The 23,589-nt window shown below is 63.9% G+C and overlaps 3 protein-coding genes across 7 annotated transcripts; 1 reads left to right on the top strand and 2 right to left on the bottom strand.

The window, feature by feature from the left end:
• Positions 1-1,683: 1,683 nt before the first annotated feature.
• Positions 1,684-5,243, bottom strand: EBI3 (Epstein-Barr virus induced 3). 2 transcript variants are annotated; one of them, XM_074565481.1, is made up of 7 exons: positions 4,955-5,243; positions 4,158-4,280; positions 3,187-3,411; positions 2,976-3,093; positions 2,703-2,875; positions 2,145-2,416; positions 1,684-2,012 (listed from the first exon to the last, which is right to left on the bottom strand). In XM_074565481.1, the coding sequence occupies exons 1-7, from the start codon at positions 5,223-5,225 to the stop codon at positions 1,860-1,862; spliced, it is 1,335 nt and encodes a 444-aa protein (XP_074421582.1). In that variant the 5' UTR covers positions 5,226-5,243; the 3' UTR covers positions 1,684-1,859. The 2 variants fall into 2 exon arrangements, with proteins under 2 accessions (XP_074421582.1, XP_074421583.1); XM_074565482.1 differs by having other exon boundaries at positions 2,145-2,311.
• Positions 5,244-5,428: 185 nt separating this feature from the next.
• ANKRD24 (ankyrin repeat domain 24) lies at positions 5,429-16,450 on the bottom strand. Of its 4 annotated transcripts, XM_074565480.1 has the most exons (20): positions 16,411-16,450; positions 14,143-14,206; positions 11,578-11,708; positions 11,389-11,477; positions 11,008-11,072; positions 10,705-10,762; positions 10,554-10,624; positions 10,204-10,310; positions 9,930-10,117; positions 9,341-9,369; positions 9,091-9,183; positions 8,582-8,686; positions 8,417-8,461; positions 8,199-8,297; positions 8,050-8,122; positions 7,805-7,926; positions 6,468-7,727; positions 6,018-6,155; positions 5,860-5,925; positions 5,497-5,653 (listed from the first exon to the last, which is right to left on the bottom strand). In XM_074565480.1, the coding sequence occupies exons 2-20, from the start codon at positions 14,176-14,178 to the stop codon at positions 5,576-5,578; spliced, it is 2,853 nt and encodes a 950-aa protein (XP_074421581.1). In that variant the 5' UTR covers positions 14,179-14,206; positions 16,411-16,450; the 3' UTR covers positions 5,497-5,575. The 4 variants fall into 4 exon arrangements, with proteins under 4 accessions (XP_074421580.1, XP_074421581.1, XP_074421577.1 ...); XM_074565476.1 differs by lacking the exons at positions 14,143-14,206; positions 16,411-16,450 and adding an exon at positions 12,772-14,132; XM_074565477.1 differs by lacking the exons at positions 14,143-14,206; positions 16,411-16,450 and adding an exon at positions 12,772-14,132 and having other exon boundaries at positions 8,417-8,458.
• SIRT6 (sirtuin 6) lies at positions 15,249-23,201 on the top strand. The gene is made up of 8 exons (XM_074565484.1): positions 15,249-15,424; positions 16,830-16,957; positions 17,326-17,508; positions 19,955-20,014; positions 20,576-20,671; positions 21,443-21,523; positions 21,856-21,979; positions 22,729-23,201. The coding sequence occupies exons 1-8, from the start codon at positions 15,359-15,361 to the stop codon at positions 23,062-23,064; spliced, it is 1,074 nt and encodes a 357-aa protein (XP_074421585.1). The 5' UTR covers positions 15,249-15,358; the 3' UTR covers positions 23,065-23,201.
• Positions 23,202-23,589: the final 388 nt, after the last annotated feature.

The raw sequence follows: 23,589 nt of genomic DNA, 5'->3' as shown, positions 1-23,589 counted from the left end.
TCATCCTAGATAGCACAGGGGACGAAAACTGCTCCAGGGCACAAAAAAGACCTCGGGAAAGGTTCTGAGGAAACAAGAGGGATCCAAAGGGAGCTACAGAGGTAGATGACGGCTGTGGGGCACAAGCAAGAAGTCAGCAAGGCCTTGCGAGGGAAGCAGGAAGGTCCTGAAGGGGCCAGAGGGACAAGAGGCGGCTGAGAGAAAAAAAAATAAAAATATGAGCAATCTGAGAGAGCAAGAGGAGCGTGTGTGAAGAGGGCCACGCCAAAGACTGCAGCTCCTGAGGTGTGTGCAATGTTTTGAGGCACCCTAGAAGGCCGCTGCCCGCAGACCACGGCCCCGCCGGCCACACAGCGCATGCGGGACTCGGCCGGCCGCACTGCGCATGCGCGGGGGGTCGCTATGCACAGCCGCCGCTGCGCATGCGCACGGGGCTCCAACCAGCCAATGCGCACACCGGCCCGCCCCTCGCGTTGCGCATGTGCGAACAGCGCCCCCTCGCGGCCGCGCCGCGCGGCACCACAAGGGGGCAGCACCGCCGTCCGCAGAGCCCCGGGGCTGGGCCGCGGCCCTTCCGGCCCCCCCCGAGAGATCCGCGGCCGGGACGGGGTCCGCCGGCTGCCCCCGCTGAATCCACCTAGCGCCCCCCCCCCAGCCTGGGGACCCCCCCTACAGCCGTCAGGGACCCCTCCGACCTGGGAAGGGATGCAGATCCCCTCAACAGTGATCGGGGGGCCCCCAGCGCCCCCGGCCTCTGTACCCGCCCCCCGGCTCACGGCCACCGGCTCCCGCTGCGGCATGGCCGCGCACCCCCCTCAGGCCTAATGCCACCCGCCACTTCCTGGAAGTAGCCCCGCCCCCCTCCCCCGCTCATTGGTTCGACGGGCGGATCTTCGTCTGCTACTGGCTGTGTCTGCCGTCCGTCATCGAGCTGTGCCCTCGCCGAGAGCCCGCCCGCCCGCGGAGACCTGAGGGAAGGTTCCGGGGGCGAGAGCGGGACCCCGGGAGGTCGCCCGGGGCCTGGAGACCGGTGTGGGCCTTGGAGACCACCTCAGACCGTGGAGAGGGGCGATGGAGGCCCTACAGGCCGGGGTGGGGGGGAACCAGTGTGGGGCATGGCGGGGTCACACAATCACAGAACATCGGGGTTGGCAGGGACCTCTGGAGATCATCTCCTCCAACCCCCGGCCACAGCAGGGTCACCCACAGCAGGTGGCACAGGAACGCGTCCAGGCGGGGTTGGAATGTCTCCAGAGACGGAGACTCCCCCACCTCTCTGGGCAGCCTGTGCCAGGGCTCTGCCACCCTCACAGCAAAGAAGTTCCTCCTCGTCTTGAGATGGAACTTCCCATGGTCAAGTTTGTGCCCGTTGCCCCTTGTCCTGTCCCCGGGCACCACTGAGAAGAGCCTGGCCCCATCCTCCTGACACCCCCCCTTTAGCTATTGATCAGCATTGTATGTATAACATTATCTGTGTTTTGTCTCCCGAAAGACAGTGACAGCCAGCTTAAACTACCTGTCATTTTCTTGCACTGTAGCCACGACAGTCTCTCGTTTTGTGCTCTGGAAGCCGGTGGGAGCCTGTGCCCTCCCCCCTGCCCATGGCCAGCGCCAGCCTGGCCCCATCCGGCCTCACAGGGACCGTCCCCAAGGGCTGCTCAACGGAAAACATCACCAAAGCGGGATGGGGATCAGAGCCTCAAGCTGGTTTATTGCCTGTTTCTGGCAGGTCCCTCCACCACCAGTGGCTCCACGCTGCTGGGAGCACGGGGACAGCGTGGCTGGGGTGCGTGGGGTCCCTCGGTGGGACAAGGGAGAGCAGCAGGATGGGGAAGGGGACACTGGCCCTGCTCTGCCTGTCATGGCTCCATCCAGGGCGTCCCCGAGGCCGGCAGGCTCCAGGCGCTGAACTCCCCAGAGTCTGTGAAGTCCTTGGCGGCCACCTGGATGCGGTGGAGGGTGCCAGGCTGCACTCCCGTCAGGGTGTAAGATGTCTGCTCGTATGGCCCGATCTGGGGGAAGAGTGGGGTTGGGGGCACCCATGGGCCGGGGGCAGGACACAGCCTTGCTCGGGGGGGCATCCCTCAGCTGTGCCTCAGTTTACCCCATGTGGGAGGGTGGGGGATGCAGCGGGGGGACAGTACCGTCTTGGTGACAGAGCTCTCCTCCTCCTGGGCATAGCGGATGTGATACTTCAGCGGGAAGTACTCCGGGAAGGGCCAGGACGCTGGCGGGCTCCACTCCAGCAGCAGCTTCTTGGTCTCCCCAGGGATGGGTGAGACCCGCAGGTCCTCGGGGGGATCCGGCTTTACTAACGAAGCAGGGAGACAACGAAGGTGTGAGGTGCTGGCTGGGGCATCTGGCACGGGACTGCGCTGCGTCCACCAGCCCCGTTGACTGAGCTGTGCAATGCAGGCTGCAGAGGTCACAGAATCAGAATCATTTGGGTGGGAAAGGACCTTGAAGCCCTCCCAGTGCCACCCCCTGCCCTGGGCAGGGACACCTCCCACCAGCCCAGGTTGCTCCAAGCCCCGTCCAACCTGGCCTTGAACCCCTCCAGGGATGGGGCAGCCACAGCTTCTCTGGGCACCCTGGGCCAGGGGCTCACCCCCCTCACAGCAAACAATTTCTTTCCGAGACCTTGGGAGGCGGGGGGTTAAGTGCGAGGGGTCTGCGGGGAGCCGGCTGTCAGCAGCACTCACTGATGTTCTCCAGGAGGAAGGGCAGGAGTCGGGAGGCAGCGCCCAGGGGGTTCATGGCCGTCACATTCACCACATAGGGGATGAGGGAGAACATCTGCACGTCCCCAAACGAGCAGCTCCGTGGCCCCGTCCGGATGCATTCCCCCATCTCTGTGGACCCCCCCATGCTGTGCCTGGGGGGCAGAAGGGGAGCTGGGTGGGCTGCCCTGCCTGCAGCCCCACATGCGATGCAGGCCTGGGGGGCTGAGCCGGGGCTTCGGTCCTGCCACTGACCTGTACGTGGCCACGAAGTCAGTGTCCAGCAGCGGCTCGGGGGCCACGACCCAGGAGCAGTTCACTGCCTGCGGGTAGCTGATGGCCCAGCACTCCACGGCCGGTGGGGCAGGGGGATCTGGGGCAGGGGACAGTCATCACCCCACTGCCGGCCTCCCCAGGGGACCTCCAGCCAACAGCAGGGGACACGTGGGGTCCCAGGGTCACTCACAGCCCAGCCGCAGGCAGACGGTGTCCCAGGTCTCGCCGGTGTCAGGGTGGTGGCAGCTGTAGTGGCCCTCGTGGGCCAGGCTGACGTTGGGGAGGGCCAGCCCCGGTGCAGGGTACCTTCCCAGGACAGTGTCCCCCCGGCGCCACTCAGCCAGTCCCCCCGCTGCGGCCGGGCACCGCAGCAGCACCTCGGTGCCCAGGGTGCCATGCTGCAGGGCGCAGCGGGCTGGGGGACATGGCAGTGGGCATTGGCTGCACCCCCTGGGGCAACCCCCCCATTCCCTGCGGCAGTCCCTGGCAGGGGGGTCCAGGGGACATGCCATGGCAGGGGCAGGCGTTGGTAGGGGGTGACACAGGGTCAGGAAGGGTCTGCACCTCCCTGGGCCCCCCAGCTCTGTTCCCAGCACCCCGGTGCCCCTCCCTCCCCAATGTCCCCAGCCCCTGTGAAAATGTCCTTGGTCCCCTCATGTCCCCAAGACCCCCAGTGTCCCTACTGCTCCATCACCAGTCCTCCCATGTCCCCAATCCCTCCAGTGTCCCTATACCTCTATCCTTAGATGCCCTATTATTCTGTCCTCAGTTCCTGCGGTGTCCCCAGTCTCCTTGGAGCCCCTACCCTCCATCCCTGCTCCCTCCACCCCCATCCCCAGCGCTCCCAGTCTGCCCAGTCCTGCTGTCTCCAGTCCCCCCAGATACCCCCATATCTCCATTCCAGCCCCCTAGTCCCTTTATGGCCAGTCCCGCGTGTCCCCATACCTCTGTCCCCAGCCCTCTTGTCCCCCCGCCTCCCCTCAACCTCCATTCCAGTCCCCCCAGTCCCTCTCTCCACTGTCCCCCATGTCCCATACCTCTGTCCCCAGCCTGCTCGTCCCCCCAGGTCCCCCCATACCTCCATCCCAGCTGCCACAGTCCCTTCATCCCTAGTCCCACGTGCCCCCATACCTCTGTCCCCATTGTCCCCAGCCCCCCTACCTCCATCCCCAGTGCTGCCCACTGTACAGTTGTAGGGAACGGTGCAGGCAGGTGCCACAAAAGCCACCACCCAAAGCCACTTCATGTCAGGGACACTCAGCAGAGATGCCTGGTTCCAGGAACCTGTGGGAACAGGCAGGATGGTCAAACCCCAGGGGAGGGGACAGCAGGGACACCACGGCCACAGGTCCCCAGGTGGTCCAGGGGCATTGCCCTAAAGCTGGGGCTTCAAGCCCGTCTCTGGGCCACCCCACAGTGCCACGCCTCAGTTTCTCCTCTGGCCTTGCCGCATGCCCTGGGGACAGGGATGGTTTCTCACCACAGTGGTTGGATCCAGCTGCCAGGAGGAAGGAGAAGGCAGAGGCGGGAGCAAAGCACCCGCGGTGCTTTGTGACCGCAGTTTCCCATGGGGACCTGCAGCCATCCCTGTGGTCCTGTACCCGGAATCGGGGTTTTGAGTCACTCTGGGCCTTGGCCAGGAAAGGGGCCAGTGGGCTCGGATGGCCCCCACCTCCCAGGGCACAGAGACCCCCCCCAAAACCCAGCCTGGGGGCTGAGCTGAGTTCCCTGCTGTGACCAAGACCAGCACCACAGGGACGGATCCTGCCCTTGTCGTCGCCCACCCTGGCTGTGGGCTGGCTCAGCCCTGCGGGGGGACATGCCTGGCTTTCCCTGTATCATGGACAAGGCGCTCCCCGTGATGCTCCCCAGCCAGATGGCTGTGGGGCCAACCCTAGCCCCTGGCACTCCCCTATGCCCCCAGCCCCATGGGGAGCCCTGTCCCCCGTCATGCTCACCGCAGCAGGGCCAGGTATCTGGGACCAGAGGCTCTGTCACCGTGTCGCTGGTGCGGGAAGCCGCAGCCCCGGCCGGCCTCAGCCCACTTCCTCGCGCAGGAAACGCCGTCCCCAGTGGGGACCTGCCGGACAGCGTGGCTCCACAGGGATCCCCGTGCATGGAGCCTCTCCCTGCCCCGGACCCGCAGGAAAGCGGTTTCGGCTCTGGCCAAGAGGCTTTCAATGCTTCCCACGCCACCACCCCGCTTCCTTCATGGGCAGCTGCCCCCATCTGGGGACATCGGGGCTGGAGGAGGTGATGGCACCGATCCCCTACTGTCCCCAGCTCCACCAACCTTCCCCACAGCCCCCAGCACCCTGTGCCCACCCTCGTCCCCCCAGCGATGAGCCGTCCTGTTGGTGTGGGTATAAATACTTTATTGCTGCTGTGGTGGGGTGCGGGGGGCAGTGGGGGGCTGGCACAGGCCCCCAGTGTCGGGTGGGTGGGGGGTGCATGTGCCAGTGACAGGGTGCTGCCCGGAGAAGCAAAGGGACACAGAGGGTGCTATCATGGGCCTGGGCCCCCAGCTGTGTCACCAGTTGTGCCACCAACCCCCGTGGCACGGACGTGCTGGCAGGGGCTCATCTGCCCTGCTCCTGCAGCCGCTGCATCTTCAGGATCTGGCACAGGATTCTCTGCACGTCCTCGTCCATGTGGCCCTGGGGTGGAGGGGACATTGGTGGGGACATCAGAGGGGACATCAGGGAGTCTCTGTGTGTGGCCCAATCACCCCGGGGTTGGCAGTCGCTGGATCCAGCCCCTTGCTGCCTCCCACATGCATATGGGCATCAACGTGTGACTGGCTGGCGCCCCAATTCCCCATACCAGTGTCCCCAGTTCCCCCACAGCCACGTCCCCACCTCACCTGCACTGCGTAGAGCAGGTGGCTCCGGTACAGCGTCACCACCTTGCTGTGCCGCGTTTCTGTCTCCTGCAAGAGAGTGAGCAGGTTTGAGCGTGGGACCGGGGGCTTGTGGAAGCCCAGAACCCTCCAGGTGATGGCCACAACGCCCAGGCACCCACCGCCAGCTTCTCCTCCAGCGCACGGATCCTGGCCTGGAGCGTGGCACTGTCAGGGGGTGACTGTGGCGGTCCCCGGGACTCGGGGAGGACATTCAGGGCTTCCTTCAGCCTGAAGACCTCCTTAGAGAGCTCAGTGATCTGCACAGCGCACAGAGGTTACAGGGACACAGGGACCCTTCAGCCCCAACTCCCCCGGGGTCCACCCATGGCCGTGGCCACTGCCATGTGCCCATGGGCAAGCACGTTTGTATGGGCAGGTCCATGCCAGTGGGTATATGCCTGTGTGTACGTACATGTGTGCGCACATCTGTGCGCATGCGTGTGTGCATGTTTCCAAGCCCATCTCCCCTCCAGCCCGACCAGCTCAGCCCACCCAAGCAGCACCCAGGCCACCATCTCCCTTCCCAGGAGCCCCTTGCCACCTCCTGACACCTCTTCCCCGTCCCCTACCTTCCTGTCCCTGTCCCTGACCAGCCGGGCCGAGTCCTCGGCGTGGCCGTGGAGCTCCCGCAGCCGTCGCGCCTCGTCCTGCGCCTCCGCCAGCTGCTTCTGCGCGGCGGCCAGGCGCTCCTCCGCCGCCTGCCGCTCGCTCTTCATGAAGAGGGCTTGCCGCTGCACCCGGAACACCTCCTCGCACGTCTTCTCGTGCCGCCGTGACAGCTCGCCCAGCTGCTGGGCCAGCTTGGCCGCCTCAGCCCGTAGCCCCTCCTGCGCCGCCTCGTGCTCTCCCCGCGGCACCGCTGCCGCCAGCTCGGCCTCCAGCCGGGCGGCCTCACGGCCCTTGGCCTCCACCGCTGCCTCCAGCTGAGCCGCCCGCTCCCGCAGCGCCCGCGCCTGCTCCTCCAGTGCCGCCATGGCCCGGGCGTGCTCCTCCCGTGGCACCCGGCCCTCCGCCTCCGCCTGCGCCTGCCGCAGCCGTGCCAGCGTCTCCTCGTGCTCCCGCCGTCCCACCGGCCGGGCGGCCAGCTGCTCCCGCAGGGTGCCCAGCTCAGCCTCCCTGCGACCCAGCGTCTCCCGCAGCTGCCCCAGCTGGGATGTCACCTCCTCCTGCTGCCGCACCAGCTCCGCCACTCGCCGCTCCAGCACCCCCGGCTCCAGCTCGGGGCCGCTGGCCGCTCGCCAGTCCCGCACCTTGGCCTCCAGCTCCCGCCGCAGGGCCTCCGCCTCTGCCTCCGCCCGGCCGCAGCGCTCCAGCAAGGCTTCCTTCTCCCTCGACGCCTCCTCCAGGGAGGCCCCCAGGGAGGCTGTCGCCTCTATAGCCTCCGCACCCGCCTCCAAACGGGCCTGCAGCTCCTTCAACCGCTGCTCCCGCTCCTCCAGCGCCGCCTGCGCCTGCCGTAGGGCTGCCTGGGCCTCCACCAGCTCAGTGCTGGCCTCCTGCTCGGTGGAGGAGGAGGAGGAGGTCTGGGTGCGTGGCACCCGCAGCTCGCCCAGCGCCGCCTTGCACTCGCCCCAGGTCCAGGCCGGCTCCTCGGCGAGCCGCTGCGCCGTGCTCCCCTCCGTGATTTGCTCCGGGGCTTGCTCCGAGGCTCCGGTCTGCCTCTCCAGTTGCCCGCTGGCCTCGTCCCTCGCATCCGTGCCCCACGGCAGCTCCGAGCGCTGCGCTCGCAGCCGCTCCAGCTCGCGTTGGAGAGCGTTGTAGAGGCTGGCGGGCACGAAGTCCCCCGGGGTGGAAGGGTGGCTCTCGTCCCGCTCGTAGTTCTCCAGCACCTGCCAAGGGGACGGTGAGGCCAGCGGGGGCCAGGGGACAGAAGCGAGGAGGGACAGACAGACAGACGGGGACTTGCCTGTATTTTCTCCCTCAGCTCCTTGTTCTGCACGGTGAGGGACTGCACCTGCCCCTGCAGCGTGGCCAGCAGCTCCTCGGCCGAGGGGCTCAGCGTCTTCTTGGAGAGCAGCAGCTCTGCCCCTGCAGGGTGCAGGGACTCTCGGTGCCATGTCTGCCCATGTCCCCACTCCCCGCCACGGGGTGCCCCCTCCCCGAGGGCTGCCCAGCCCCACGGGGGGCCTTGGGAGGCAGGCAGGGCCCTACCTGGGAACTCAAGCGGGTCTCCCTCCTCGTCCTGCAGCGTCTCGATGTCGTAGCTCGTGTTCTCCTTCTCGTTCTGGGGGTGCAGAGTGGTGGGCGTCAGTCCTCGCGCACCCCAGCCCCTGGCACTGCCAGCTGCTACCCGCACCTACCTCCAGTGAGGACAAGCGGCTCCGCAGAGCCTCCACCTCCTTGCCCAGCCGCTCCTTCTCACCATCCCGTGCCGCCAGCCGCTCCTCCAGCTCCCGGATCTGTGGGGCAGGACACGAGCATGGAGTCCCCTTTGCTCCCACTGGAGTCCTGACAGCATCCCCAGCACCAGGACCCCTCAGAAAGCCGAGGCTACCCATGAGCTCTTTACCGGCCTCACCTGCTTCTCCATGGAGCGCAGGGAGCCCTCGTCCAGCTCTGCCTGCTAGCAGGAGAAAACAGAGAGAAAACAGAGGGGGATAAATGCTGTCCCCATCCCTCCTGTCCCCTCTGCTCCCTAGGGACATGGTGGCATCTCCCTCATGACCCTGCAGCTCCCTGGTACCTCCCGTCTCTGCTTCTCCTGCTGCTCCAAGCCCCGGATCTTCTGCAAGAACTGGGCCCGCTCCTGCCGCAGCCGTACAATCTCCTCGTAGGCGTCCCGGTCCTCCTGCAGATCAGCGGCCACCAAGCCTCAGTGCCGGGCACTGCCATCCCCCTCCCTGCTGTCAGCCCCCTCCTGCCCATCCTCAGCAGGGGGGCTGTGGCAGGCTCAGTGGCAGCTCTCCGGGGGTGTGCAGGGCACATTTTGACAGCAGAGAGAGAAGGAAAGGCTCCAGCAGGGCATCGTCCCCCCCAATGCCAGCACAGCCCCCCAGGTGAAGGTGTGTTTTGGGACCACAGGTGGAGGCAAAGGTGCTGATAGCCCTGACAACAGCAGGGGCTGGGGGGCTGGGGCGTGCATGCGCCCCGGGAGCGGGGACGAAGCCTCTGATGCAGCTCAGACCAGCCCCTGAGCACCACCTCCTCCGCAGGGGCGGGTGAAGCCGTGGAGTTAAGGGGGACCCCTCTCACCTGGCTGGGGGTGCCCAGGGGAGGCAGAGGGGCTTTCCTCTTCCTCGGGGTGCTGTTCTTCTCCCTGACAGATGACTGGCTGGGCGAAGACGTCTGTGGAGACACCAGGGCAATGGGGACATCACATCTAAAGTGGCCTCCCTCCCTCCTGAGCCATTGCCACCTTGGGGAGCCCCAGGGCTCCTGGAGACCCCCACCCAGAGGCTGGGGCCAGCCCTGGTGAGAGGTAGGCAGCCCGGCAGGCCCTTACCTGGGACGTCTGCTCAGTTGATTCCTCCTCTGTGGGGCAGAGAGGGAGGAAAGAGAAATTGGGAAGGTTTAGGGGATCGTAGGGGTGGGCGCAGCAGGCAGAGCCCACGCGTGTGCAGGGGCACCGCTAAACGTGCTCATACAGGGGTGGGCACTCAGGGGACACAACACACGTGTGTGTACACGGGGGGGCACGTGTGCACACACGGGGCACACACACACAAATATGGGCATACACGTGGGTTTGTAATTGCAGGGACGCACACGTGTGCAGACATGAGGAAACGCATGCACACACGCGTACAAACACACTGGCTGACGCACACGTGTGAACACGTGTGTGCAAGCATGTGCAAGACACCCAGACAGGCAGCCGAGGCTCAGCACCACCTCCCAGCCCCTGGCTGGTGACAGCATGGGCAAAGGCACCCCCAGCACATGGGAAAAGGAGACATGCCCCCCCCAGCCTTGCTCAGCCTCTTCCAGCCATGGGTTAGACATCCCTGCCCCAAAGCACCCTGCAGGGTGGAAATGCCCCCGTGGGTCCATGCCCTGCGGACGAGGAGCGCCCAGCAGCACAGCTGCCTTACCGCTGGCCCAGGACCGGCGCTGAGCAGCCTCTTGCAGGAAGTGCTGGATGAGAGCGTTGCCAGTGGCCAGGCTGTAGTGCGCGGCATCATGACCTGTGGAGTCCACCACGGCCACCCGGGCACCGGCATTGACCAGTACCTCCACCGTCTCCACGCTGCCGTTCTCACAGGCCAGCATCAAGGCTGTCCTGAGCAGAGTGGTGAGCAGAGAGGTGAGGGGGGCCATTCCCTCTGTCTCCCCCTCCGCCCCCAGTCCCCACCAGTGTAGACTCACCTCCCCTGCAGGTCCTGGCTGTTGACAGCCGCGCCGCGGTGCAGCAGGTACCGGCACAGCTCTGAGTGGCTCATCTTGGCAGCAAGGATCAGCGGCGTGGAGCCATCCTGGGCAAGGTCAGGTTGGGTGAGGCTGCGCAGACGAGGCTCACATCCCCCCGTGAGGAACCCTGTTCCCGTTATCTCCCAAATTTCCATGTCCCACTTCATGGTGTGTTTTCACCCCAGGAGCCCCAGGTACTGACAGCTGCTGCGTTCCACCCCAGAAGCTGCTGCATTTCAGAGGCAGGCCCAGCCTGGCCCCTTGCTGCTCTGCACAGCATTGCAGGGCAAGGAGCAGAGCGATCTCACCTTGTCCTTGATGTTCAAGGGAGCCTTGAAATCACAGAGGATCTCCGAGCACGAGATGCAGCCGCTGACCGCTGGGGAGAAGGACAGAGGCTGAGCACTCTGCTTTCCACCGGGACATGAGCAGGACGGGGCTGGCACTGTCCCCACTCACCTGCGTGGTGCAGCGCTGTTCGGCCGCTGCCATCGGCCACGTCCACAGGACAGGAGGCCTGAAGGACAGAGCCTGGGTTACAGGAGGACAGGGGACAGACAGACAGACAGACTATTCCAGTGGACGTGGCTCCTTGGCACGGTGGAGAGCTGAGCAGGCAGCACCCCAGAGTGCTGGGCAGAGCCGGGGACCACCATGTCAACCAACACCACTGGTGAGAGAAGGGACTTAAAGGACAGAGAGGACACCTCACTGGCACAGCACCCTCCCTCCCTCACAGCACCATGCTCCCAGTCCCGGTACCTGCAGCAGCTTGCTGACGCACTGCGGGTGGCCATGCTTGGAAGCCAGGTGCAGGGCAGTGAAACCTGGGGAGAGGGACAGACAGACAGGTCAGAGAACAGACGATGGGTCTGTGGCAGAGGGGACCAGTTGGGTGACAGACGGACGGATGGGCACACAGGAGGTTCTGCTGGAGTGGGTCTGAATGGGACATCCCCAGGAGCACCATCAGTCAGTGCTTGAGTCCCCCTAGAAAGCTGAGACAGTTTACATCCCCCACAGGTGTCACCTCTGTCCCCTCAGCCTCAACACCTGATGGTAGGGTGGCAACAACCACGGAGTGCCAGTGGCCCCGCCTGGTCCATGGCATTAGCCAGGGGTGCATGGTGGCCATGCCCTCACCCGAGCTATCCTTGGTCATGGCATCCACGCCGTGAGCCAGCATGGCTTCCAGGCAGTCCACGTTCCCCCGCATGGCGGCCAGGTGGAACCTGCAGCAAGACCGGGGGCTGTCACACTCATGTCCCTGGCCCCCAGCCTTGTCCCCAGCCTTGCATCCCCGGTGTCCCGGGGATATGGATCAGCGCTTACGCAGATTTGCCCTCCGAGTCCAATTTGGTGGCGACCAGGCCCTTGCGGACGAGGAGAGATGTCACCCTCCCGGCATCGTTGTAGTCCACAGCTTGCAGGAGCTTCTCATCATTCTTGGTCCAGTCCTGGCTCTGCAATGAAGCCCAGAGGAGGCTGTGATGGGTGTGCCGTCCCCAGGGACAGGCAGGGTGCTGGGCTGGGTGTCGGTGCCTGTCCTCATCCCCATCCCTGCTCTCTTCCACCCATCCCTATCCCTTGGCGTGGCCACCTCTGGGCCAACCCCTTTCCTGGGTGCTCTGGTGCCTGGCCCCCAGCTATGGAGGGTTTAGCTGGGACAGATGACTCGGGTGAGGATCCCCTTCAGCTCCCCCCCACCCCAGTTTGCAGCAGATTTACAGAGCTGCTCCAGTTTAGCTGTGAATGGGCTGTGACCAGCCAGGATTTGGAAGCGAGCCGACACTGCCTACTTGCCCCTGCCATCCCAGTGACCCCAACGCTAAACACAGCCAGCACCCGTGAGGTGCCTGAGCCCCATCCCTGCCCAGGTCTCCCCACCAAGCCCGTTCCAAGCCCTGCTTTGCTCCCCACCAAGGAAGGGGCGAAGTCAGGGTGAGCACAGTCGGCAGCGAGAGCAGGTCCCCTGGGATGGCTCCAGCCTTCCTGGGATCTATGGGGCTGTCCTGGTTTGATCCCCTGCACAGGACTGGGACTGGATGGAGGGCTTGTGGACCCCAAGAAGCAGGACAGGACCAGCACGGGAAGCCCTGGGTTCACCCCGCAGCCCGTGATGACAAACCGGAGCTTGCTGCGGCCGCAGCGGCAGGAAATGGATGTCACCTTTTGGGAGCTGCTGGCATCCTGCCCCTCGCCAGCCTGGTGCCTGGTGCCAGGCATGGGACCTGTGCCACTGTGCCAGCCTGGTGTCCCTGCAAGCCCCTCCAGCCCCGCAGGGCCAGGGGACCCCGTCCAGGGGCAGGGAATAAACCAGTCTCCCAGGGTTACTGGGCAAACCGACAGGGTGGTGCCTGCTCCCCCCCACACCCCTGTCATGCAAGGACAAAGCAGGTTGGAGAAGACGAAGCCGAGCCCCAGGACAGCAATGGGGATGGAGGGGGCCCAGGTGGGGTGGGGGTGACATGGCTTACCCCCGAGGATGGGACCAAAGGGGACCGGAGACGGAGGACGGGGACGTACCGCGAAGGAGGCAGCCGCACAGAGGCAGATCTGCTTCATGGTGTTGAGGAGGAGGCGGCGGGCAGCCATGCATCCCTTGCCCCCCGCCTGGGCGAGGGCAGGCTGGGGCTCCAGGCCGTGGACCCCAGACCCCAGCTTGGTCCAGCATCGCTGCCCGGGCGGGGTCCGGCTCCTGCCGCAGTGGGAGCCAGGATCCGCCTCCCTCCATCCCTCCGTCCCTCCTTCTTTCCCTCCTTCCCTCCCTCTCAGCATCCAGAGCTTCAGGCATCCCCACATCCCTGCCACGGAGCAGGTACCAAGATCCCAGCCAGCACCCAGGCTGGTCCCAGTTAAAGTGGGAGCTGGGGGTTGGGGAAGGGGGGGCCAGCTTTCCTACCCCATGCTCAAGGTGAGGCAGCAATGCACCCCCAAACCAAAGGGATGAGCATTCTCCTGCCACCCAGATCCTGCTCCCTGAGAGGGACATGGGACCCCCCTGCCCTGGGGGGCACAGACTTTCCTCCCCCCGCAGCACTGGAGCCAAGGGAGGGGCAGAATGCCCTGGCTGCACCTCGGGGGCTTGGCAAACTCCCCTCAAGGAGGGAACCCCAAAATGCAACGGGTCCCTGGAAGAGCCCCTGGGGGCAGCAGGAACCTCTCACCCCTCCCCACTCACAGAAGTATCTAGGGCAGTGTGGGGAAACCGAGGCACAGAGCACCCCAAGCAGGGCAGGCCCACAGACTCCACGTGGGGGGGTTCAACCTGTGTCCGTGTGTCCCCGTCCATGTGTCCCCCAGTGCACATGCCTGCCCGATGATGCCATGGGCACTGGGGACAGCACTGTCACCCCCTGCCTGGTGTAGAGGATGGTGAGAGCCAGCGGCACCGTGCCGGGATGGTGCTGAATAATTGAGGAGCATTGACATGCTGGTTCCACTGGCTGTGGCAGCCGGAAAGCAGGCAGCTGTCCCCAGGGAGGGGACAAGGAGGGGACCTGGGACCTGCTTTCCTCTCCCTGATGCTGCCTTTTTTCCTTTGCTCTGCCCCGCTCCCAAAGATGGCCCCAGGAGCACCCTTGGGTGCATTGGGAGCGCGATCCCACTGGCCAGGGTAGCAGTGCCGACCTTCATGGGGCTGCTGTCCCCATGGTAAGCAGCCACCCCATGTCCCAGGGCAGGTCACCATGTCCCTGTAACACTGGGGACATCCTGGGGAAGATCCCCATGCCCCTGTGAAATTTGGGACAGCCCCCAGCAGGTTCCCATGTCCCCATGGACATCCCAGGGCAGGTCCGTGTGTCCCTGTGAAACTTGGATCGTCTCAGGGCAAGCACCCCGTGTCCCCGTGGACATCCCAGGGCAGATCCCCATGTCCCTGGGAATGGCACTCACGTCTGTCTTCTTGAACTTGGCCTTCAGGCTCTTCATGGCGGCTCCGGCCTCAGCCCTGTGGCACCTGGATGGGGGACGGCCGTGCTTGAGGGTCTCTCCCCCACTGATATCGGCTCAGCCACTCCCAGATCCGCTGCTCCTGGAGCCCCGTCCTCGCCGGCCGCATGTCCCCACCAGCCGCAGTGCCCGGAGAGGGGGACACCAGACGCCAGGGAGTTGAGTTACGGCCGGCTGCGGTTACAGCTGGCAGCGCCGGGCGGCCGGGGGGGCTCCGGGGGGACCAGCCCTGTTTGGTGAGGGGGTCAGCCCGCACCCCTGAAATGCCCAGGGGCACAGAGGCGAGAGGACATGGCATGGCAGGGCCAGATCTGGAGGGGCAGCTGGGGGGGTCTGAGGGCAGCAAGGTCAGGCTCCAAAGCCCTCTTGGGAGTCTGGGGCTGTGGGTCGTGTGGGGCACAGATGGGTCCCTACCAGGCAGCACCCCCTGCCCTTGCCGGCACCCCCAGCCCTTCCATGGCACCCCCAGCCCTTTCATGGCACCTCCTGTTCTTCCCTGGCACCCCCAGCCCTTCCATGGCACCCCCAGCCCTTCCATGGCACCTCCTGTTCTTCCCTGGCACCCCCAGCCCTTCCATGGTACCCACTGCCCTTGCTGACACCCCCTCCTCTTCCATGGCAGCCCCAAGCTCTTTCCTGTACCCCCTGCCCTTCCCTGGCACCCTTGCCGGCACCCTCAGCCCTTTCATGGCACCCCCCTGCTCTTCCCTGGCACCTCCTGCCCTTCATGGCACCCCCAGCCCTTCCATGGCATCCCCTGCCCTTCATGGCACCCTCTCCTCTTCCACAGCAGCCCCAAGCTCTTTCCAGCACCCCCTGCCCTTCCCTGGCACCCCCTGCCCTTGATGGCACCCAAGGCCCTTCCCTGGCACCCCCTGCCCTTGCTGACACCCCTCCTCTTTCGTGGCACCCCCAGCCCTTTCCGGCACCCCCTGCCCTTCTCTGACACCCCCCGCCCACGATCCCAGCCCTGGACGGGGGGGTCCAGCCGAGGCCCGGGAGAATGAGGGCAGCCGCCCCCCCCGCGGCTCCTTCTCGCCCGGCACAAAGATGGCGGCGGCGGCGCCCTGCCCCGCGCCCCGCCCGCCCCCGCGCCCCGCGCGCTTCCGCCCGTCCGCGGGGCCGGCAACAATGCGCGCTCCGGCGGCCGGGGCGGGCCATGGCGGTGAATTACGCGGCCGGGCTCTCGCCCTACTCGGACAAGGGCAAGTGCGGCCTCCCCGAGGTGAGCGCGGCGCGGCGGGGTCCCGGCCCCAACCCGGGGCCTGTGGCGGCCCGGCGGGTTTCCATGGCAACCGGGCCCCCGGCCCCGCGGGGGTCTCCCGTGAGGAACCCGGCACCACGGCTCCCTCCGTGTCCCCCAGCCCAGCCCCACGGCTCCTCCAGGCCCACCCCACGGCTCCCTCCTTGTCCCCCCATCCCATGGCTCCCCCCTTGTCTCCCCCAGCCCAGCTCCACGGTTCCCTCCATGTCCCCCCCAGCCGAGCGCCATGGCTTCTCCAGGCCCACCCCATGGCTCCCTATTTGTCCCCCCACCCCGTGGCTGCCCCCTTGTCTCCCCCAGCCCAGCACCATGGCTCCCTCCATGTTGCCCCATCCCTATGGCTCCCTCCACGTTCCCCCCAGCCCAGTGCCATGGCTCCTCCAGGCCCACCCCACGGCTCCTTCCATGTCTCCCCCAGCCCAGCGCCATGGCTTCCTCCATGTCCCCTCCCAGGCCCACCCCATGGCTCCCTCTGTGTTCCCTCCAGCCCCACGGCTCCCTCCTTGTACCCCCATCCCTGTGGCTCCCTCCATGTCCCCCCAGGCCTACCCCATAGCTCCCTCCTTGTAGTCCCAGCCCAGCACTATCCCCCTGTTTTGTGCCCCCCAACAGGGGCTCCCATCCGTACGGGGACCCTTTGATCCCCAGCGGGGACCCTCAGGGGGTGGGTGTGAGGGGCCTGTCTGGGCACTGTGGGGGTGATCCCTGCCCTCAGCAGTACTTGGGAAGCTTAAAACAGGTTTTGGGGTGAGGGGACAGGGACATGCAGGTGCCTGTTCTGAGCCTGGGGGGGTGAAGGAACAGGGTCACGAGGGGCCTGTCCTCAGTCCCTGTCCCCAGGAGCCCGGGCTGGAGAAGCATCTCACAGAAATGAAACCCTGTGCCCCTGCCAGAAAGCCGGCTGGACACACAATCCCATCCAGCCACAGCGTCCCCGCGTCCCCCACCTCCATGGCTTCCCGCGCCGCTCGCCGTCCCTCGGCACTGTCCTGTCTGCAGAGCCAGTGGCTGTGCCGGTGACAGCTGGAGTTGGGCACACGTGGGGTGGCACCGGGTTCGCTCCTGTCCTCCCGCTGCCCGGCGGTGCCCTGGAGCCCAGCCACTTCTTGGGGTATCAGCTGCCTGTCAGCAAGAGCAATAAATACGCTCCTCTGCGTTAGGTGTTTTTAGCCCTTACCCTGTGTGGAGATGGTTTATATAACACTGTTTCTCTCCGATTAAATGCTTTTGTCATCAAGGAATGACAAATCTTCTTTTCTTTGGTGGATAAGAAGGATTCGTGGTTTACTGGGTCTTTGTGCCGGGAGGTGTGTAGGATGCATCCCTGCATCTCTCCATTCCCATGTGGTTTGTCTCTTCTGCTCAGATTTTTGACCCGCCGGAGGAAGTGGAGAGGAAGGTGCGGGAGCTGGCGGACTTGATCAGGAGTTCCTCCAACGTGGTGTTTCACACGGGGGCTGGAATCAGCACCTCCTCGGGCATTCCTGACTTCAGGTAAGGGCGGTGAGCAGCAGGCGAGGGGCTGGGAGGATGGTACCTCCTCCCAGTCCATCTCGTGTCTTGTAACGCTCTGGACTGTGCTTCCTGCTACCCCAGCCAGACCCACTCCATCCCTCTTCTCTGGTCCTGGATCCAGCTGAAAATACTGTTTCCCTCCTGCACACCCATTTGACGTTAGGCCATACCCACAGAAGCCCTACGTGCGCTCTGCTTGCATTAACAACAAAAATCGCTGGTGATCCACGGCCTTCATTTCACAGTGCCTTGCTCATCCACCATTGATAGGGCTTATGGTGTGTTTACAACTGCGTTTTTAGATCCTGAGCTCTCAATTCTTGCTCTTTCTGTCCCCGTTGGTGCAGGGGGCCCAATGGTGTCTGGACGATGGAAGAGAAGGGGCTCTCCCCAAAATTTGACACTACCTTTGAGAATGCCAGGCCCTCCAAGACTCACATGGCGCTGCTGGGGCTGCAGAGAGTCGGCATCCTGAAATTCCTGGTCAGCCAGAATGTGGACGGCCTTCACGTGCGTTCAGGATTCCCACGGTACTGCCTCTCCCGCCCTGTCTCCGGGTCCCTCGTGCCTGTCCCCGCCGCTGCCACGTGGCTGGTCTTGCTGCCCGATTAGCATGGCCTCGCGGGCAAGCGTTTGATGCTGGGGCTTGATTTCCAAGGCTGGCTTGGAAGGCGTCTGCCCGCTGATATTGGGAGCGGAAACTGGGATGTGCCAGTGTGGGAACGGGTACATAAACCAGCTTGAATTTAGAGCAGGGAGGGTATGGTAATAATTCAGAGGGTGAGGAAATGAAGTCAGCCTCGATGCTCTCTAGAAGCACCCCCAGAAGCCATTTGTTCACAAGTAGAACGAACAGGTCGTGGTGTTGGGCCGTCGCATGTTACCACCCACCAGCTGAGTGGCTGTAGCCGACGGTGCCACTGTGAGCAGCCTGGCTGGCTGCTGCCTGGGGGCTCGTGGCCCGGGGAGCGAGACGTCGGCTTCAAGTAGGGCACATGCTCCTGGGAACTGCGCTCAGAGCCGCGCTCGGGGCACACGGTCCCTTCTGCTGCTCTGTACCCACCCAGAGGGGTGAAGGGACAGGAGGGAGGATGAGAGCATCTGAAACCACTCCCGCTGCTCGCAGAGATGCCTGTCGCCCAGTTTTACCAGCGTTGCTAGAGCTGGATCTTGTGCTATTTTAGTTTCCTTAAATTGAATTTCTTGAGAGAAAATAAAGGCGTTGCTTCCCCAATGATGGAAGCATGCTTGGGCCCAAGATACCTTAAAGAAATACTTTTCCTCTCAATAAATTTGCAAAACTGCAAGGGTGGCGAGAGGGAGAGAGGGTCCCGCAGTTGGAACTGGTCTGACTTACCGGCTGCAGTCTCGGATTTCCTCGCTCGCTGCGATGAGGTCAGGGATCCTGCGTGGCCGTGTTCCCTCTGCGGGGAGCTGCGACGTGCGGGAGCCGAGGGTACAAGTCCTCCACTCCCTGCGTGGGTGGGGACTGAAGTGCATTTAGCAGCGCGGTGGCCATTTCAAAGATGTCCTCAAAGGACCCTGCCTTTCCATTAGCACTTGTGGCAACAGGCTCTTTTTCCCTTCAAGAAACTTCAGCCTGTTATAAAACCCATTTCCAGCACTTAAGACCAGTAAGCAATTGCCTTGTGAGGCAAGCTGCCTGGAAAGGAAAGAGGAGAGCAGCTGAATTCAAGTAAGAAAATAAAATGAAGGTAATTGGGATGAGAACGAGGGGCATGAATGGGACCTCGGGAGAAGATGCATCTCACAAATGTCTTCAGCCATCACGGGCTGAGCAGAGGGCTCCCTCCGGGGGGTATTTCCTATTATGAAAAGCCCTGAGTCCTGGTTCCTGCTCCTAGCACCACATTTGCCTTTTTAAGCTAAACAACCATGGGAAAAAGAATAGGAATTAAAGACCAGAACTCAGCCGTGCTCCCCGCAGCCTCCTGCCACCGGCTCCCGCTCTGGTTCAGCGCAGCTCTTCCGCCCAAGCAAAGCATGTGCTTAAGTAAGCGCCGCTGAACTGGGGCCAAAATGGGGGAAATCAAGTCAGTCCTGTCTCCATCTGCCCCGGAGGAGGTTCCCAGTCACCGTGGGGCTCATCGGGAGAGCGTTGGCCTTCTGCTTTGAGGTTGGCGCTGAGCTTGAGGGGAGTTCTAGTCAAAACAAGTGGCAAAGGGCTGGAACCGTGCAAGGACAGAGAGAAACACCGAGTGCTGAGAAAAGCAAAGATCCTGGTTACTGCTGGGCGCAGGGATTTGAGGCTGGGTCAGAACAGGGGTTAGAATTGGTGCTGCGGAAGGAAATGTTTAAAATTAAAAAGCCAGGACGTGCTGTTCCTCCCCTTAGTCCCAATTGTGGTGGCCATAGTGTAGTGCTTTCATGATGGAGATGAAACTGTGGCGCAGAAGGCCTCTCGCCAGGATCTGAACGTGTCCTCTGGGTCTCCCCTGCCCTGCGAGAGGGACGGCTCTGCCCAAACTCCCTTTGAACGGTATTTCTTGTGTTAAATGCACAAAGAGGTGCTCAGTGTGCCACAGTTTTGCCAGCGCCTGCTTGGCCTGTATGCGATGGCCACACTCGGCACAGGGAAGTCCCGACACTCGGTGGCTGGACCAGCCGCCTTCAACGACCAGCTGCCTCCCTGCAGCAAGGCCAGGTCATTTTGTGGCACCCAGTGTCCCCAGAGCCTGCCTGGCACTGGTGCCTTGCTCCGATGCAGCCATATTTGTCTCTACCTAATATAATTCCCCTCAGTGCTGGCCCTGTGCTGGCTCGCTGTCCCCAGGCCGTGGCAGAGGGTCCCTGTCACCCCACATCACCTGGCAGGTCTGATCCGGCAGAGCTGGAGAGTGGGGAAGCCCTTGAGATGCAGGACCCCTGGTGAGGAGGGGGCTTTGGGCAGCTGTCCCGGTTGCTCCAGGGCTCTCCACCATTCCCCAGCTCACTTCTGCCTGTTTTCTCCCCCAGGGACAAGTTGGCTGAGCTCCACGGGAACATGTTTGTGGAAGAGTGTGTGAAATGCGGCAAGTACGTGAGCCCTGAGCCTGGGGAGGGCATCAGCGAGGTGGGGGCTTTGTTGTTGTCCCCAGGGAACGATGGAGGCCCTGCGCGTGCCGTGGGGCTCTGCCTGGCAGGTCTCTGGTGCAGTGTGCGTGGAGGCACGGACAGACCTGTCCTTCCAAATCCTAAACCCTGTCAAATGGTGGGAAAGGAACACTCTGGGAATTCTCCGTTGCCTGGGCGGCCTTCGACAAATCCTGCTCCTCCTGGCAAGGCGGATGTGCCGGCAGGGCTGCCTGCGGCAGGGTCTGTGCTGCCAGCTGGAGAGAGGAGAGGAGGCTGCTACCAGCTGGGTTTTCCATCCCGGTTTGTGGCAGAGCTGTGGGGCTGCTGTCAGCAGCGCCTGGTTGGAGACGCAGGCAGAGTCCGATGGAGGACTGAGGTGCCCCAGTCATTGCTTGTGGCTCTGAGCCGCCAGCTGCTTCCCCCAGTGCCCGTGATGTGAGGTGTGCCGTGTTGGGGGGGTGTGTCACAGCGGGTGCCACCTCCCTGCGTGTTTGGCCCTGAATGGCACCGTCTCTCCTGCAGGCAGTACGTGCGGGACACGGTGGTGGGCAGCATGGGGCTGAAGCCAACGGGCAGGCTGTGCAGCGTCACCAAAGCCCGGGGTCTGCGGGCCTGCAGGTACGTCTGCTGGGAGGCTGGACGAGGGCTCCCGAGGGGACGGGGGGTGGCAGGGGGTGGCTCTGGCGTGCAGACCTGGCTTTGCAGGGCTGGGCTCACAGTCCCTGCAGCTCAGGTGAAGAAGCAGAGGGCGTAGGGGAGATCTCCAAAAGCCCAGGTAGGAAGCCAGCACCCACATCTCCAAGGAGTCCCAGTCACGCCGATAATCTCGAGTGTGTCCTAGTGCTGGAGAATGTCCGGCTGTGGGATGGCAGCTCTAGAGAGCCCCTTCGCCTCCAGCAGGATACGGCCACCGCTGCCCCGCTGCTGCTTGCCTTCAGTAGCGTAGTGTTTCCAGCTCTGCAGCTGGAGGTACCCTGAGATGATCTGGCATCCAGACACGCTCCACGTGCCCCTCGTGCTTCCTCACCCTGGGCCCAGCTGCTTTTCTCACCCAGGCGGCACAGCAGAGCCAGGGGCTCTGGGCCATGGGGCAGAGCTCTGCTGGCTCAGCTCTGAGACTGGGGAGTGAAAAGCATGTCCCAGCTCTGAACTGGGACGGCAAAACAGCCAGGGTTTTGGTGGCATTGCAGCACCAGCCACAAAATCCCTCACGCAGGTGAATTCTGTGCCTCCCCTCGCCTGCCGGTGAGTCCCCTTGGGTTGTCTGGGCTCTCTCTGTCCTTCGCAGTGCTGGGCCAGGATCTGGGTCAGTGTCCCCTCTCGCAGGACAGCTCTGCTGCCTGTCCCTGCCTGGCAGGGGAAGCCATGGACCTTGTGTGTGTTTTCTAGAGGGAAGTTGAGAGACACCATTCTGGACTGGGAAGATTCCCTGCCCGACCGCGACCTCACGCTGGCGGACGAAGCCTGCAGGTACCGCGCTTGGGCTCTTCGTGCCGTGGTGGCTGCTGACGCCTGCGGCTCGCGGTGCTCGCAGTGCCCCGGGAGGCTGCGCGGGCTCCCCATCCTCTGCCTGCACCCTTGGGCTGACCCTGCCCGGCTTTCTTCGTCGGGGTTTGTGCCTCACAGCCCTGAGGCTGTACCCACAGCACGGCAACACCCAGCCCTCTCCCCGGAAAGCGGCCGAGAGAAACCACTGCAAATTCCGGCCACAGCTTTGTGTCCCAGCTGGGCAGCTGGGAGAGTCCACGCTGGAGCAGCCACGGCTTTTTCTCTGCCCTGGATGTTTTGTCTTCTCCCTGCAGGAAAGCCGATCTCTCCGTCACTCTGGGGACCTCTCTGCAGATCAAACCCAGCGGCAACCTCCCGCTGATCACGAAGAAGAGAGGAGGGAAGCTGGTCATAGTCAATCTACAAGCAACCAAACATGTGAGTGAGAGCGTCCTCACTGCTCTGCGCTCACAGCAATTTGCTCTGTGCTGCTCCTTTCCCCTCGGTCACTTGTTCCAGCCCCATCACAGGTTAGTCCCCGCACGTTGTCCCCTCCCAGGCGGCCAGATGGGAGAGCGGCCTCACATAGTGATCGAACGGGCTGGGCTTCCCTTGTTGGAGGGCTTAAACCTGCAACTCCTGATAAACACCTAGAAATGGAAGGTAAATTTTAAAAGCGGAATAAATACTCGGCCCAAATCCTGACGTATCCTCCGGTGCAAGAACCGCACACATGTAACCCACGCCACAGGGCAGAGGCGTCTGGTTCCTGTTCAGCCCTGGTTTTGGTGCCACCGTTGTCCGAAGTCTTTTGAATAACCAGAGCTGGGGGGTTTCAGGGGTGTCGTTAGAGCTCCTTTGTCCCTGTCCCACTCTGGCCTGGGCTCGCTGGCCTGGCTTTGCGTCCTCGTCCCCGTCTCTGGGCTGTGTTTCAAGGTGGGGATCTCATTGCCACACCCTGATAGAGCGCTGTCAGCCCACGGCGTGGCCAGGGAACGGTGCCAGGCAGGGTCAGTGCGTGTTCCACCAGGGATGATGGTGTCTCAGGGAAGGGACAGGAGCCCGGGAGCCCACGTGCAGCTGAGACATCACCCAACCCCTGTCCCCACGCGCTCCCTGGGAGGGGATGTTTGTCCCCGCACACTCTGTTTGTCCCCTAACGTTGCGTTTGCCCTCGCTCGCCCCAGGACAGACAGGCCGACCTGCGCATCCACGCCTACGTCGATGATGTCATGACAAAGCTGATGAAGCACTTGGGGCTGGAGGTCCCGGAGTGGACAGGGCCGGTGGTGGTGGAAAGCGCGGAGCTCCCCAAGCCCGAACAGCTCTTCGGATTTGACCCTGGGGCTCGTGGGCTGCTGAAGGAGGAGCCCCTCTCCCAGCACAACGGCACGGGTGGGCTGTGCCCCGACCTCGGGACCACGCAGGTGGAACGCCGTGACAGTCTGAAGCAGGAGTGTCCCAGCCCGGACACGGGGCCAACGACGGTGAAGAAGATGAAGGTGGAGCCTCTCCTTATCTGACCCAGACTGTTCCCTGTCTGTCTAGACACTCGTCCGTGCCGCTTTTCCTACCGACTTTTTTTTATACCCTTAAACATTGTCCCTTTTTTTATGTAAGTATTAAATACACTCGAATCACGTGTGTCAGGGCAGCTGCACCCACCGACCCTGCTTGAAAGGGACCGAGCAGCCGGTTCCTTCTCTGCGAGAAGACGGTTGGGGGGGTACAGCAGACCCCAGGGGGGCAGAGGGACGAGGGTGCTCGGCAGCGACTCTGGGGGCAGCTGATGCCGTCTCAAACGCAGCTGGAGCTGCGCAGGGGTTGGGATGAGCCGCTGCGATCTGCCCACAGAGCTGCTCCCGGTCCTGCTGGTGATGGGGGGATGTCACTGGGTGGTGGCAGGGAAGGGGACGGGTGGTGGCTGAATCCTGGCCTGGCGCAGGGCTGGGGGATGGTGCCCCGGTCCCCCCGCCCTCCCCTCTGCCTCCTGCTGTGCCCGGGGCAGCCCTTGGCTGGCGCTGGATGTGTGTTCCAGCTCTCTTGGA

Source organism: Larus michahellis, chromosome 23 (assembly GCF_964199755.1).
Source record: "Larus michahellis chromosome 23, bLarMic1.1, whole genome shotgun sequence".
NCBI classification, from domain to species: domain Eukaryota; kingdom Metazoa; phylum Chordata; class Aves; order Charadriiformes; family Laridae; genus Larus; species Larus michahellis.
This window is presented reverse-complemented; position numbering and strand designations above follow the sequence as displayed.

What these genes read in the sequence shown, in the direction of transcription:
- EBI3 (XM_074565481.1), bottom strand. Translation starts at nt 5,225, where the DNA reads ATGGGGGCAGCTGCCCATGAAGGAAGCGGGGTGGTGGCGTGGGAAGCA. An exon ending in GGGCAGCACTGGGGATGGAG is followed by an intron (nt 3,412 to 4,157) that starts GTAGGGGGGCTG and finishes CATGTCCCCCAG; the next exon opens with CCCGCTGCGCCCTGCAGCAT. An exon ending in CGTCTGCCTGCGGCTGGGCT is followed by an intron (nt 3,094 to 3,186) that starts GTGAGTGACCCT and finishes CCCCTGCCCCAG; the next exon opens with ATCCCCCTGCCCCACCGGCC.
- ANKRD24 (XM_074565476.1), bottom strand. Translation starts at nt 13,047, where the DNA reads ATGTGGGGATGCCTGAAGCTCTGGATGCTGAGAGGGAGGGAAGGAGGG. An exon ending in AGGAGAAGCAGAGACGGGAG is followed by an intron (nt 8,462 to 8,581) that starts GTACCAGGGAGC and finishes TTCTCCTGCTAG; the next exon opens with CAGGCAGAGCTGGACGAGGG. An exon ending in AGCTGAGGGAGAAAATACAG is followed by an intron (nt 7,728 to 7,804) that starts GCAAGTCCCCGT and finishes TCCCCTTGGCAG; the next exon opens with GTGCTGGAGAACTACGAGCG.
- SIRT6 (XM_074565484.1), top strand. Translation starts at nt 15,359, where the DNA reads ATGGCGGTGAATTACGCGGCCGGGCTCTCGCCCTACTCGGACAAGGGC. An exon ending in GTGCGTTCAGGATTCCCACG is followed by an intron (nt 17,509 to 19,954) that starts GTACTGCCTCTC and finishes TTTCTCCCCCAG; the next exon opens with GGACAAGTTGGCTGAGCTCC. An exon ending in CTGGCGGACGAAGCCTGCAG is followed by an intron (nt 21,524 to 21,855) that starts GTACCGCGCTTG and finishes TTCTCCCTGCAG; the next exon opens with GAAAGCCGATCTCTCCGTCA.